General features: G+C 48.0%; 1 protein-coding gene across 1 annotated transcript in view; it reads right to left on the minus strand.

Moving 5' to 3' along the window:
• Positions 1–6,621, minus strand: part of dnajb5 (DnaJ heat shock protein family (Hsp40) member B5) — a 23,157-nt gene extending 16,536 nt beyond the window's left edge. The window contains 5 exon segments of the mRNA XM_084323115.1: positions 26–130; positions 132–255; positions 258–317; positions 1,942–2,260; positions 6,593–6,621. Coding sequence (XP_084179241.1) covers positions 26–130; positions 132–255; positions 258–317; positions 1,942–2,152 — 500 coding nt within the window. The 5' untranslated portion in view covers positions 2,153–2,260; positions 6,593–6,621.
• Positions 6,622–14,289: the final 7,668 nt, after the last annotated feature.

A 14,289-nucleotide genomic window follows, 5' to 3' on the forward strand; every position in this document is an offset into this window, starting at 1 on the left:
CCTCCTCGCCCGGGAAGCCGTTCACCCCCCCCCGGGGAAGCCGAACTGGCGTCCGAAGTGGGCGAAGGGGTCGTCCTCCTCCATGTCCGTGTCTTGGTCCTGCTCCTTGCCGTGGTCGCTGTGGAAGGAGGAAGCCGTTAGAGCGACTGTGGTTGTGGTTGTGGTTGTGGTTGCGGCTGGAGCCGAAGAACATGTCGAAGGGCTTGGAGCCTCCGAAGAAGGAGGCGAAGGTGGCGTGGGGGTCTCCATGGAAGTGTAGTGGTAGGACGTGTTGCCCGGAGTACCAGAGGAGCTGCTGTTTCCCCCTGTCTTCAGACCTGAGAGAGAGAGAGAGAGAGAGAGAGAGAGAGAGAGAGAGAGAGAGAGAGAGAGAGAGACGAGAGAGAGAGAGAGAGAGAAGAGAGAGAGAGAGAGAGAGAGAGAGAGAGAGAGAGAGAGAGAGAGAGAGAGAAAGGAGAGAGAAAGGAGAGAGAGGGGGGTCAAGAGAGAGAGAGAAAAGAGAGGGATGGAGAGAACAGACAAAGAGAGAGAGCAAGAGAGAGAGAAAAAAGATAAATATTCATGAACCCCTCAAAACACACACTCATAATACGTACTGAAGCGCAGACATAAGGAGTCTGTTCATGAGTGTAAGTACTACCAGCATGAGACAGATGTGTGGGTTCTGGCAGAGAGGAGAAATAGAGCCCATGTGGGCGAGAGTATTCCCACAGCACCAGTGGGACCACTCAGCTTCTGAAGGAACTGATAACACTGGAGGCTACACTGTTCCACAAACACACACACACACACACACACACACACACACACACACACACACACACACACACACACACACACACACATACACACACACACACACACACACATGCACACACATGCACACACGAGCAGGCATGCATGCACGCACGCAAACACAAACACACAAATGACGTCACTCACTGGCTATTCATATCTCTATCGCTGCCGATTTTAGGGCTGCCTAAAGACTCTCATAGAAATACAGGGAAAATGGTTCAGGCAGGTGAACACACACACACACACACACACACACACACACACACACGCACATATGAACAAGTAGATCCGCACACCAAATAGCTTCCTTTAAAGGACTTTCATTTAATGCAGCGTCGTTGGAAGCAACAGAACTCTTTAGGGGATGTTGATCTTAACCTTAGCATTTGTCCTTTTATAATTTATACTGTCTGTGTTTTTTCTTACTGTCCGTGTCTGTTTCTGCTCTGCTACTGTATTGGTTTAGTTGTAGACACACAGTATTGCTCTGTACCTGTATTCCAATGTGGATTCATCCATACATGGCAAATAAAATCTCTGACTGACTCTTCCTCAGACTTCAAGTTAGGTGCGGTGTACAAGTACAGTCTATATAAGGAGCTGGGCCTGCTGAGTGTTAGCGGCACTAATGACCGGACACCCTCAGAACACTATGTGCACTCGGGACAGAGGGAAAGCAAGAGGAAAACAACAGCGGCGCTTCAGCCAGAGAGCGTAACGTCCGCCGACGCTCGCCCTTACATTGTCATATTAGAAGCTGAGTCAGTCACAGTGCTATTTCTATTTCAACACCTCATTTCATCACAGCTCCGTCTAACTAACGAACACACGGCGTACTGTGAGGAGACGAAGCCCAGCGGACGGACCGACAGCACCGTCTCTGCACTGCTTTGCACACTAATCCCAATCATTAAAGGGATAGACAGCCAGACATGTAAACCAACAAACAAGACAGACAGAAAGAGGGAGAGACAGACAAACAGACGGACGGAGGGAGGGAGGGAGGGAGGGAGGGAAGGAGGGACGGACAGACAGACAGACAGACAGACAGACAGACAGACAGACAGACAGACAGACAGACAGACAGACAGACAGACAGACAGACAGAGACACATGCACACACAAGGTGTTGAATCGTCTCACCTTCCTCTCCCAGCTGGTCATAGATGACTCTCTTCTTGGGGTCACTGAGGACCTCGTACGCCTCTGCGATCTCCTTGAACTTGTCCTCTGCGTTGGAGTCCATGTTCTTGTCGGGGTGGAACCTGAGGGCCATGCGCCGGTAGGCCTTCTTAATCTCCTCCTCGTTGGAGCCCTTGGGAATGCCCAGGGTCTTGTAGTAGTCCTTCCCCATGGCTACACACAGACACACACACACACACACAGACACACACACACACACAGACACACACACAGACACACACTCACTGGACTGGAAGCCCCTTGACTCAGGCCACGTTCACTGCAGGTGGGAGATAAAGTGCTGTTAGGAGAAGGATGCTTATGGAGGAGAGGATCTGCATCTGATTCAGCGTGCCCCTAGCTGTGCACATGCCAACTCAGACCTCACAAACGTTGGGCCTCTACACTTCTTGCCTCTTACCACGTGGGCTCTGAAGAGTATGTTCGATTCTATAGACGGTTTCACTGGAATAATGTTGCTAGAGAACAGTTTGGACCCAAGTGTATTTCATGTTATTGCATTAGCAAACATTGCATCAAGCAAACTATAAAAATAAGGAAGGGTCAGAAAGCATGTGGAAACTTTCAGTTCGGCCGACTGAATGGGATCGTCATCTCCTCGTTTATGACCCGTCATCGAATGAATGAATGAATGAATGAATGAATGATCATTACATTTTATATAGCGCTTTTCTAGACATTGAAAGCGCTCCACAGTGTAGGGTGGAAATGGCCTCCTTCACCACCACTGGTAGCACCCAACCTTGGGCTACGCAGGCTCAATGGCTGCCATACACTGGCACCCGGCACACATCACACTACTACTACACAATGGCTGAACGGCTCAGGAGACAGGGATTGATATCAGCCAATTAAGGGGGAGGGATGATTAGGTGGCCTTGATGTCAATGACCTGTGCAATGTGTTGCATTGTTAATCTGCTAACGTTTGATATTGGTTGATGTATGTTTCCTCAGATAGCTGGTATATTTTGAATTTTAATATCGGCTTCAATAGAACTGGCACCAAAGAGCATAGAACTCTGGTATTCTGACGTAATGACCCTTCCTTCTTTTATAGTCTCCTTGCGTTTCATCAGGAAATTAACTTTGGTCTGTTTAGAATGTTTATGTTGTCAAGATGAAACCGTCCATAGAACAGGCGAGTTGAAAGCACAGAGAGACTCAGCAGCCGCCATCACCCCAGTCATCACACACATAATAAACCTCTCCATAAAACAGGGACACGTCCCCAAGGACTTCAAAATTGCGAGAGTGACCCCTCTGCACAAAAAAGACAGCAAATTAGACCCAGGCAACTACCGCCCTGTTTATATCCTTACCTCCATCTCGAAAGTCATGGAACATTTTTTATACGAACAGGTCGAAAAATACCTTGCGGAAAAAAATCTAATCTACGAATTCCAATCTGGCTTCAGAACATCCCACTCCACTGACACATGCCTTCTCTATTTAAACGACCACATCAAACAAGTGGTGGACGCGGGCAAATACTGCGGCATGGTCATGCTGGACCTACAAAAGGCCTTCGACACTGTCAATCACACCATTCTGATTGACAAGCTAAAAGCAATTGGTTTTGATAGTCTATCAGTGAGCTGGATGCAATCCTACCTTGAGGGGAGGGAACAGATGGTGGAGGTAAACGGTACCCTATCCCCCCCCCCCTCACAGTAAGCTGTGGTGTTCCACAAGGAAGCATACTAGGTCCGCTACTGTTCCTAATTTATGCAAATGACATGTCGTCAGCTTGTGACTGCAACTTGTTCCTGTTTGCGGACGACTCAGCCCTGCTGGTCTCTGACAAGAACAAGTTACAGGTTGAAAAAACCCTCAGCTCAGAACTCGGCAGAATCTGCATATGGCTCGCTGATAACAAACTATCATTACACATGGGCAAAACAGAGTCCATTCTCTTCGGTTCAAATAACAAACTCAGCAAGACCGACGGCTTCTCAGTTACAGTGGGTGACAATATTGTCACAAGGAAAGAAGATATTACCTATCTGGGTTCCATCCTAGAGGCAAATCTTTCCTGTGACAAAATGGCATCCAATGTAATAAAAAAAGTCAACCAACGAACTCGATTCTTGTACCGGATCTCCTCTCTGGTAAACAAGAATACCCTGAAGACTCTGGCAGGAGCACTCATTCAGGGGTACTACGACTATGCTTGCACCTCATGGTACCAAAGCACCTCAAAGGCGCTAAAAACAAAATTACAAACATCTCAAAACAAACTGGTCAGACTACTGCTTGACCTTACTCCTAGAACCCACCTCACCCCTGCCCACTTTGACAACCTAGGATGGCTTAGAGTAGACGACAGAGTACAGCAACTTGCAATGGGCCTGGTCTACAAGATACACTACACGACCAAGGTACCCATGTACATGTCAAAATACTTCCCAAAGGTCAGTGAATACCACGATCACAACACCAGAGGGAGCTCCACAAATCATGTTAAACCCAGATTTGGCTCAAACAAGGGACTAAACACGTTTCGCAATTATGCCACATCAATGTGGAACGCCCTACCCAAAGCTGTAAAGGAATGTGAATCACTACCCACTTTCAAAAACACTCTCAAAAAACACCTACGGGAGACTGCAATTAGAAACTGGCCCCTACAAATGTCCTAACACAGTTGTACAGTAAATGACCAAGTATGGTCTTGTCAATATTCCAATGTACAGTTTTGTTTGTATAGTTGTACAGCCCCCCCCCCCCCCCACCTACCCAATCCAATGTACAGTTTCTACGCCAAATGTATATACTCTTTTTTTCTGGACTCTTTTTGTATCACAAACAGTACTGTATTTGCAAATCTGATATGTCATAAATGTATAGATGTAGCAGTACTGTCTATCTGTATGTCATGTATGTCATATATGTTACGATGAATTGAAAATGGGGGACCCTGATGTAAACAAGACGAAAGTCTTTCTCTGGTCTGCATCCCCTTAACAAATAACAATTGTATGTATTGAGCTGTACTGTACTGTACCCATTCTGCAATCTGTTAATAAAGTTTTCAATCAATCAATCAATCAATCAATCAATCAATCAATCAATCAATCAATCAACAGAGGCAAGGAAACTACTCCTGTATAAAAGAAGGAAGGGTCATCAGTCACTGTATAGCCAAGTGTGGAAACGTTCAGTTCGGCAGACATTGAGTTGAATGGGATCAGCCATCTCCTCGTTTATGACCTGTCATTTATTTAAACAAGTTATTACCATGGATGTCAGAATTATCGGCAATGTGTTGCATTGTTAATCTGCTAACGTTTGATATATTATTGGTTGATGTATGTTTCCTCAGATATATGGTATATTTAGAATTTTAATACAGGCTTCAATAGAACTGGCACCAAGCAGAGCGTTATATTCTGACGTGATGACCCTTCCTTCTTTGATTCCCTTGCACAGAGGGGGGGGGGTGTAGAGTGCTAGTCTCACTACTGTTGCTATGGGGATGCATAGCATGTCGCTATGCTAGTGTAGTAAACTGTGAGTGGCGGAATTCCCTTCAGCAGAGGGTCATAACAGCCTGTCAGATACATGCTTATTCAAACCTCTAAAGGTCAATTTTGAATAATTTTATCTCACAAATTATTTGGCTTTTTTCTGTTAAAACTGGGTAATGTAAGGTTGAGAAAACAATCTCAGCCTACCATTAATCGCTGCAATCAGCAGTCAGAAGAACCCCCTTCGTTAATTAGAAACCGAGGAAGGGCATAATTGCATCTTTTACTCAAGCCTCATAAGAAAACGAAAAAAAGGCCACTACACATAAACGCTGAAAAGACTATTCATAAAATGACATTAACCCATATTATGCTGTCTCGACTGCATGCCGAGACACAAAAACACCCGCGTACCGCATTACCGGAGGAGATGCACAACGACAAGGAGGCTACGCCAAGCAACAACGTTTAAATAGCATTATGGAAATTCTTAGAAATCCACTTGTCAGTGAGACCGCCGCACGGCTGGGTGGATCGGGCAACCCGACGCCCTTATTAGGATATACAGTGAGAAGACGGGCGGTGCGAATAAAAGAGAAGGCGAGAGAATAAAGCAAATCCATACCAGAATATTCGGGAATAAACGAAGAGTAAAGTCAGTCCTGGACAGGTTCTCTTTCTCTGTGTCTCTCGCCAATATTCCCCTTATCTTTCAGCCACGCGCCCCGGCGTTGGATCCTTATTATGTGACGTCATCAGACCGGACAGCAGGTTCTGAAATAGCGGGTGACTGAACACAGCGGGGGGCTGACGTTTGCCACCATGGCCCGGGAATAACAGTACCAAGAACTGTGACAAGTGACAGCCTTGCCGTGGTCATTTATAGGCTATCAACTATTGATATATTAATAGCCTCTACAGCTACAAAAAGGTGATGATTCATAGGCGAACTATAACTCCCAGACGAATCTTTCTCGAGTTTTTTAACCAACAACAACACACCTTAAAAAGTTGCCTATTTCTAAGCAACGTATTCGTCCCGATTTCACCATTGTACATTTGCAAAACAAACGACAGAATCTATTCAAATTTGGTTTTAAAAATTGTGTAGAGTCTTCTTACCCGGTCCTCCTTGTCTCTCGCGCTGGTCCGCTCGGTGTCTGCTTCTCGGATCGGACTGGTCTGTTAAGACCCTCCCACCAGCCGGTAGCCACGCGCGCAGGGCTTGGAGTCCGAAAGGGGACTCCCGGACTCACCAGTCACAGGGCTTTACTCCCGGACTCACCAGTCACAGGGCTTTTCTTCACTTTTCGCGACAAGGGTCGGACAGTGGACCGCGCAGGGGAGAGTTATTTTGCTTGCTTTCCCCACTCCTGGAAGATGGGGTTCTCTGACAGCAGTTCATAGGCACTAGGCAATTATGGCAAGGGTGCGAGGCAGGCTATGTTCACTGTAGAGAAACAATAACTGAGAGAGAGAGAGAGAGAGAGAGAGAGAGAGAGAGAGAGAGAGAGAGAGAGAGAGAGAGAGAGAGAGAGAGAGAGAGAGAGAGAGAGAGAGAGAGAGAGAGAGAGAGAGAGAGAGAGAGTGTGTTCTAGGTCTGAATTTGAAAGTTGACAAAACAATAGTCACCAGTGTGCGTGAGCGTTGGATGGTGCTCCAGGCTAGATTGTGTTGTGTGGCGTATATTTAATCCTAGTCACGTAGCACAAATATATCATATATGTCAAAGCACGTCTAAATTCAATCGTTGAATTGTGTCACATATTCAGAGCACACCAGACCAGACAGGCCCACATCAACTTGTCCACTTCCCTCTGTTTAGTGCAGATAAAGGAGGGATAGCACACGCACACACACTCTCACACTCACTCACACACACACGCACACTCTCCATCTATCCATCCATCTATCTACTCATATATCCATCCATCAACCTCCTCCTCTGTTTATCAGTTTAGACAGTTCATATAACAGGGTGATAGAGTGAGTGGTAGATGTTTATAAAGCAACTTCTATTTTCAAAACGGCACTTCTATTTAAAAAAAAAAAAATGGGAGGACCAATCAGAGGCCACGCTTCAGGACGCACTGGACGTCGCCGACTGGGGAATAGACCACTACACTTCCGCGTTACATTGAAATCAAGGAGGAGATTGCGGGGGTCAAATGAATGGATGTGGACGAGAGCCGTGATGGAAGTGGTTGCCGATACGGCTGTGGGGGTGCTAGAGACATGATCGAATAGACGTTTATGCGCCTCGCTCTCCTGAACACGGCGTGACCCATAACTAATCGATCAGAACTAAATCGGCAGAGAAAAAGCCCATTTTAAAGCACCTATTCCGCTTGGACATGCGCAGAAAAAATGATCCCACTAAATGGCCAGACGTGTCTTATGGCGACATCTACAATTACCTCATTGAGTCTCCAGGTAGACTAATGTTTATATTTAAGTGCAGCGGTCTGTAGCCACTTACATGACCATCGAAGCTCCCCCCTCTGATGGAACAGTCCACATTCATTCGAGCGTCATCTCGCGTCGTCCAGACTCCATGGGCACTCTGCGCATGTCCAAGCGGAATAGGTGCTTTAAAATGGGCTTTTTCTCTGCCGATTTAGTTCTGATCGATTAGTTATGGGTCACGTCGTGTTCAGGAGAGCGAGGCGCATAAACGTCTATTCGATCATGTCTCTAGCACCCCCACAGCCGTATCGGCAACCACTTACATCACGGCTCTCGTCCACATTCATTCATATGCACCCCGCAATCTCCTCCCTGATTTCAGAATCCCGGAAGTGTTACGGTGGTCTATGTTCAAGAGGAGTAACAGTGACGTCAGCGATTTCACAGACGCTGTGGTGTCATTCATAACAACACTGGCTGATAGTATCGTCCCCACAAAGAAGGCGAGGGTGTTCCCAAACCAGAAACCATGGGTGGACAGTACTATCAGAGCAGCCCTGAACTCTCGCACCACTGCTTATAACCAGGGCAGAGAGTCAGGAAACATGGAAGAGTACAAGACAACAGTCTACACTCTGCGCAAGGCTGTCAAACTTGCTAAGAGGACGTATGCCGACAAGATGGAGGCACAAATGGCACAGAATGACACAAGAGGCTTATGGCAGGGACTGAGGGCTATAACTGACTACAAAGTCAGCGCCCCCTCAATGGGGAGCAACGACGCCTCCCTTGCGGACCAGCTCAACACCTACGCGCGGTTTGGTGCAAACAGTGGCACTGCTAGCCCAACGGCTAGTGACGTCACTGGTGCGCCGGCTGTTGTGGAGGGGGGGGGGGCATCCGCGGGGGGGCGGGGACGCTCTCTCATTGACGGTACACAGTGTGAGAAGAGCATTTATGCAGGTGAACACCAGGAAGGCTGCTGGCCCAGATGGTATAACAGGACGCATACTTAAGTCCTGTGCCAACCAGCTTGCCCCGGTGTTCACCGCCATATTTAATCAATCCCTGGCGGAGTCAGTGGTCCCTGCCTGCTTCAAGATGTCTACCATCATCCCTGTACCGAAGAAACCCTCCCCAACATGTCCAAATGACTACAGACCGGTGGCACTCACCTCTGTGGTCATGAAATGTTTTGAGAGGCTGGTCAAGGACCACATTTGTGCCTCCCTCCCCAGTGATATGGACCCTATGCAATTTGCATACAGGACAAACAGGTCCACTGACGACGCGGTCTCCCAGGTACTGCACAGCACCCTCTCCCACCTTGACCGTCAGAAGGGGGGCTATGTGAGACTGTTGTTCATTGACTACAGCTCAGCGTTCAACACCATAGTCCCCACCAGACTGGTGGACAAGCTGATCGAGCTGAGTCTGAGCTCCGCCCTGAGCGCCTGGGTACTGGACTTTCTGAGTGAAAGACCCCAGGCGGTCAGGGTGGGGGGTCAGACCTCCAACACCATCACCCTGAGCATCGGGTCCCCCCAGGGCTGTGTTCTAAGCCCCCTGCTGTACTCACTCTACACACACGATTGTATGGCCAAGTTCAGCTCCAACTCCATAGTGAAGTTCGCAGACGACACAGTGGTGGTGGGGCTGATCTCGGACAACGACGAGAAGGCCTACCGGGAGGAGGTTGAGGTACTGGAACGCTGGTGCCAGGACAACAGCCTGCTCCTGAACATTGGTAAAACCAAGGAGCTGATCGTGGATTATAGGAGAGGACAGCAGGAGACACACACACCACTGATGATTAACGGGGCTACCGTGGACAGGGTGAGCAGCTTTAAGTACCTGGGGGTCCACATCTCAGAGGATCTGACATGCTCAACACACATAGACACAGTAGTACAGAAGGCGAAACAGCGCCTCTACCACCTGAGACAGTTAAGGAAGTTCAGAGTATCGGGGAAGATACTCCAGTCCTTCTACTCAGGAGCTGTAGAGAGCATCTTGACCGGAAACATCACTGCCTGGTATGGAAACAGCACGGCACAGGACAAGAAGGCCCTACAGAGAGTGGTGCGCTCAGCCGAGCGTACCACAGGTATTGCACTACCTCCCCTGCAGGTTCTATACAACAAGAGGTGCAAATCCAGAGCCTGCAGGATAATGAAAGACCCTCACCACCCCAATAACAGCCTGTTCCAGCTGCTGAGGTCAGGCAGACGCCTGCGAACCCCAGCTACTAGGACAGAGCGGCTTAGGCTCAGCTTCTTCCCCCAGGCCATCAGAGCCAAGAACAATGAACATTGAGTGCCACAGAACACTGAACTATCCACACACAAGCACACATGAACACACACACGACACGCACGCTGTGCACGCTCACACACTAGCAGTCACTTAACACTTTAACATGAGCGGGCACACACTCATGCCGCACACACGCACACTTATGGCCAAAAGGAAAGGCCACTTTAAATTAGAATAACAGGAACAGTGTATTGCACTACCAAAGCTACCTAGCATGTCCTATATGCTCTGTAAATAACTATGTACAGATACCGAGATGTCACACCATGTTACCTGTTACCTGTTTATTGCACAATGTTTATTTTTTTATTGGATTCTATTATATGTTGTACCACTGTATTGCACATTGTTGCGGGCAAGACCACCCGCATTTCATTGTATACTTGTATGCCGTGACAATTAAAACTCTTGACTTGACTTGACTTGAGCATAAGCACCTGGCCGTGGGGACAACGACCATTCACGCAACATTAACGGCTAATCCGGAAAAAAAGAACAGGCCCCCCGACTGGCAGAATGGACCGAATGGCCTTTTTGTCCCTTATCCTGCTACTCTCGGGAGACGTGCAGCTAAACCCCGGACCCAGCCACGTCAGGACCCCCGTCAGGACGCAAACTCAGACGCGATGACTGGGTCTGGCGCTACAGGATGCAACGATGGCTTCAGGTGCATACATTCCACCCGACGCCGGAGCATTCAACACATCCGACGCCGGAGCATTCAACACATCCGACGCCGGAGCATTCAACACATCCGACGCCTCCGCAGAGGAACACACGGGAGGACGAGACGGGAGAGAAGGTACCGGGGCTAATCAACTCGACGGTGACGCAGGTAGCCGGCAGGCTAACACAGCAAACAACCGGAGCCAAAGGACCCTGCCCTTCCCCCACAGAAAGTCACCCGCTCAGTGAGACAGAATCACCACAGGGAGCCGGCGTAATGTGGTCCGGTGTGTGGGCCGGTGTGTGGGCTGGTGTGTGGGTCAGTGTGTGAGTCGGTGTGTTGGCCACTAATGTGGGCCGGTGTGTGGGCTGGTGTGTGGGCCAGTGTGTGGGCCACTAATGTGGGCCGGTATGTGGGCCGGTGTGTGGGCCGGTGTGTGGGCCAGTGTGTGGGCCAGTGTGTGTCGGTGTGTGGGCCACTAATGTGGGCCAGTCGTGTGGGCCGGTGTGTGGGCCGGTGTGTGGGCCAGTGTGTGGGCCGGTGTGTGGGCCGGTGTGTGGGCCGGCAGTGGCGCCGGCAGGATTAAATTCCATAGTATGCATGTGTTATGTACCATGTTAATCCTGTGTCTTGGTTGCCGCTGACTGCTGCTAATTGGCTGATTGCTGCTAATTGGACACCTGCCTGGCAGTGCTCAAAGGCCCTTCCCCACACACACATGCAGGGTGACTGTTGCTAGAGGACATTGTTGAGGCAGTGTCTCTCCCCCTTTCACCACTTTGATCTTTAGTTTGTGCTAGATAGGATAATAATTATAGTCTTTAGGTTTAAACACAGACTCTTGGTGTCTGTGTGCCCTTATGTTGCTTCCCTCTGAGCCAGGGTCGTAACAATTGGGCGCTCGTCCGGGAGTGAATTTGGAAAACATTACCCCTAGATTTGTTTGGTTAGGCAAATTGCCTTTGGTAAAAAAATAATTTTTATTTTTTATTTTTTGCATGGTGTGTCTTGGTGCTGTAGTTTGGGTAGTGATCGTTACATGTTGTGTAACGTGGGGGCTTGAGCCGGTCTTCAAACAGGTGAGTATGCCCTTATTTTTGTGATTTGATTTGACTACTTGTATGCTGTTAAAATATATAGTTTAGTGGACACCACATGTAGGTAGTGTCATTATTTTCTGGTTGTTTGTCAGCTTCCTGTGTACCACTTACCCCTGGGGTAGTACCATTTACTTGTCTTGTACCATACCATATACTTGACGGGTTGGTTGGTGGTCAATATGATCTTTGGCTGGTAGCAGGTGTGGTTGAAGAGGGTTAGGTCTACAGTGCTTTAGCTTCAGTGTAGGTAGGTTAGGGTGCCAGAAAATACAGGTAGTGTGTTAGGGCCTGATGTACGTTTTTTTAGTGTAGACATGTGGTGGGCCTGGCAGTCCGTCATTGACTGCAGTGTAGATGTAGAAGCTGTGAGTAGTCATATCAGATTATAAGGGGCACCTGTTTGGATTTGTTTGTTATTATTAATTTTTTTGAGTGTAACACAGGGATGTTTTGTTGAAGGCATGTGCAGGTAGCGCCATGGGTCTGCGGTTTCCTGCTTGTTTGAATAGCCTACCTGTTAGCACCTGACCTCCTGCGCGTATGACACATCTGCTTATTTCAGGGTGGTTGAATTATTTGCAAACTAGAAAGGTGCGCTCAGTAGAGCACACATCTCCACCAGGTCACACGCCGAACACACAGGCGGACAGGCACAAAAACTGACTGCTCTCCTTATAGTTATTAGTATTAGCATTAGCATGCTAACACTAACAAGGGGTGCTTCAGTGGTGCTTCAGCGGTGCTTCAGCATGCTTCAGTGGTTCTTTATGGTTCTTCATGGTTCTTCATGGTTCTTCAGTGGTTCTTCGTGGTTCTTCAGTGGTTCTTTAGTGTTTCTTCAGTGGTTCTTTAGTGGTTCTTCAGTGGTTCTTTAGTGGCTCTTTAGTGGTTCTTCAGTGGTTCTTCGTGGTTCTTCAGCGGTTCTTCAGTGGTTCTTCAGTGGTTCTTTAGTGGTTCTTCAGGTAAATTGTGTGTATGTTAGGGTGCTTTTGGCAGCTTTTGGTAACTCTAAAGTGAGTAGTTTGTGGCGCTGGTACAGTAAGGATGGCTACCATAAAGGATTTTGTTGATAACCCTTCTGACGAGATGTTGGAGAGGTTTTCCAAGGAGCAGCTTCTGAAGCTTGCTGTGCACTACAATGTGGAGCTTACTGCCAGTGAGAAGCGGTTGAAAACGACTGCCTTGGGGACTTTGAGGGCTATACTCATTGAGGAGCAGGTGCTTGTGGCGAAGGTGGACAAGCCTCTTTTGTCTGAGGTGTCTCCACAACTCTCTGGTGTGGCGGAAGGTGTTGCCATTGATTGGGGGCCTAGAGAGTTAGCATTTAAGGAAAAACAGCTACAACAAGAGCGTGAGCTTAGGGAACAACAGCTACAACAAGAGCGTGAACAATGACAATAAAGATCTATTCTATATTCTATTCTATTAGGGAACAACAGTTACAACAGCTATAACAAGAGCGTGAGTTTAAGGAAAAACAGCTACAACAAGAGGAGAGGAGAGAGGAGAGAGAGCACGATCGTGCGCTGAAGGAGCTTGAATTTAAGCATGCTGCCTTGCAGGCGGGTTCTCTGCATTTGGAGTCACGTTCCGGTTTTGATGTTGGCAAAAATATTAGGATGGTGCCTCCTTTTGTTGAGAAGGATGTGGATAGGTACTTTCCCCTTTTTGAATGGGTGGCAACCACGTTGAAGTGGCCTAATACGGCCTGGACGCTGCTGCTGCAGTGTGTTCTCGTTTGTAAGGCACAGGAGGCGTATACTGCTCTGTCCCTTGAACAAAGTGCTGACTATGAGCTTGTTAAAGCTTCCATATTGAGGGCTTATGAATTAGTTCCAGAGGCCTATCGTCAGCGTTTTAGAGGCTATCGCAGGTCGGAGGGACAGACGTATGTTGAATTTGGAAAAGAGAAGGAGAACCTATTTGATAGATGGTGCACCTCTCAGAAGGCAGAGTCAAAGGAGCAGCTTAGACAGTTGATTCTCCTAGAGGAATTTAAAAGATGTGTTCCTGATACCGTTTCCACTCATCTAAACGAGCGTAAGGTATTGAAGATAGGCGACGCTGCTGTCTTGGCTGATGAGTTTGTGTTGACACACAAGTCCGTCTTTGTGGAGGAATACCGTGTTGAGTCCAGGGGTAGGCGTCCTTTTCAGGGGGTGATGGGGGGAGTATCAAAGGTGTGGACAAAGAGCTTGAGGGCTCCTCAAGATTTATGATGGATGGATTTGTTTCCCTGACTGATGCACTAGAGTCAAAGCAGGCTATAACAATATGGAGATACCGGAGCTTTTCAGTCCCTCATTCTGGAGGGGATTTTGCCGTTTTCA

Source organism: Notolepis coatsorum (genome assembly GCF_963971535.1).
Source record: "Notolepis coatsorum genome assembly, chromosome: 10".
In the NCBI taxonomy this organism is placed as follows: Eukaryota; Metazoa; Chordata; class Actinopteri; order Aulopiformes; family Paralepididae; genus Notolepis; species Notolepis coatsorum.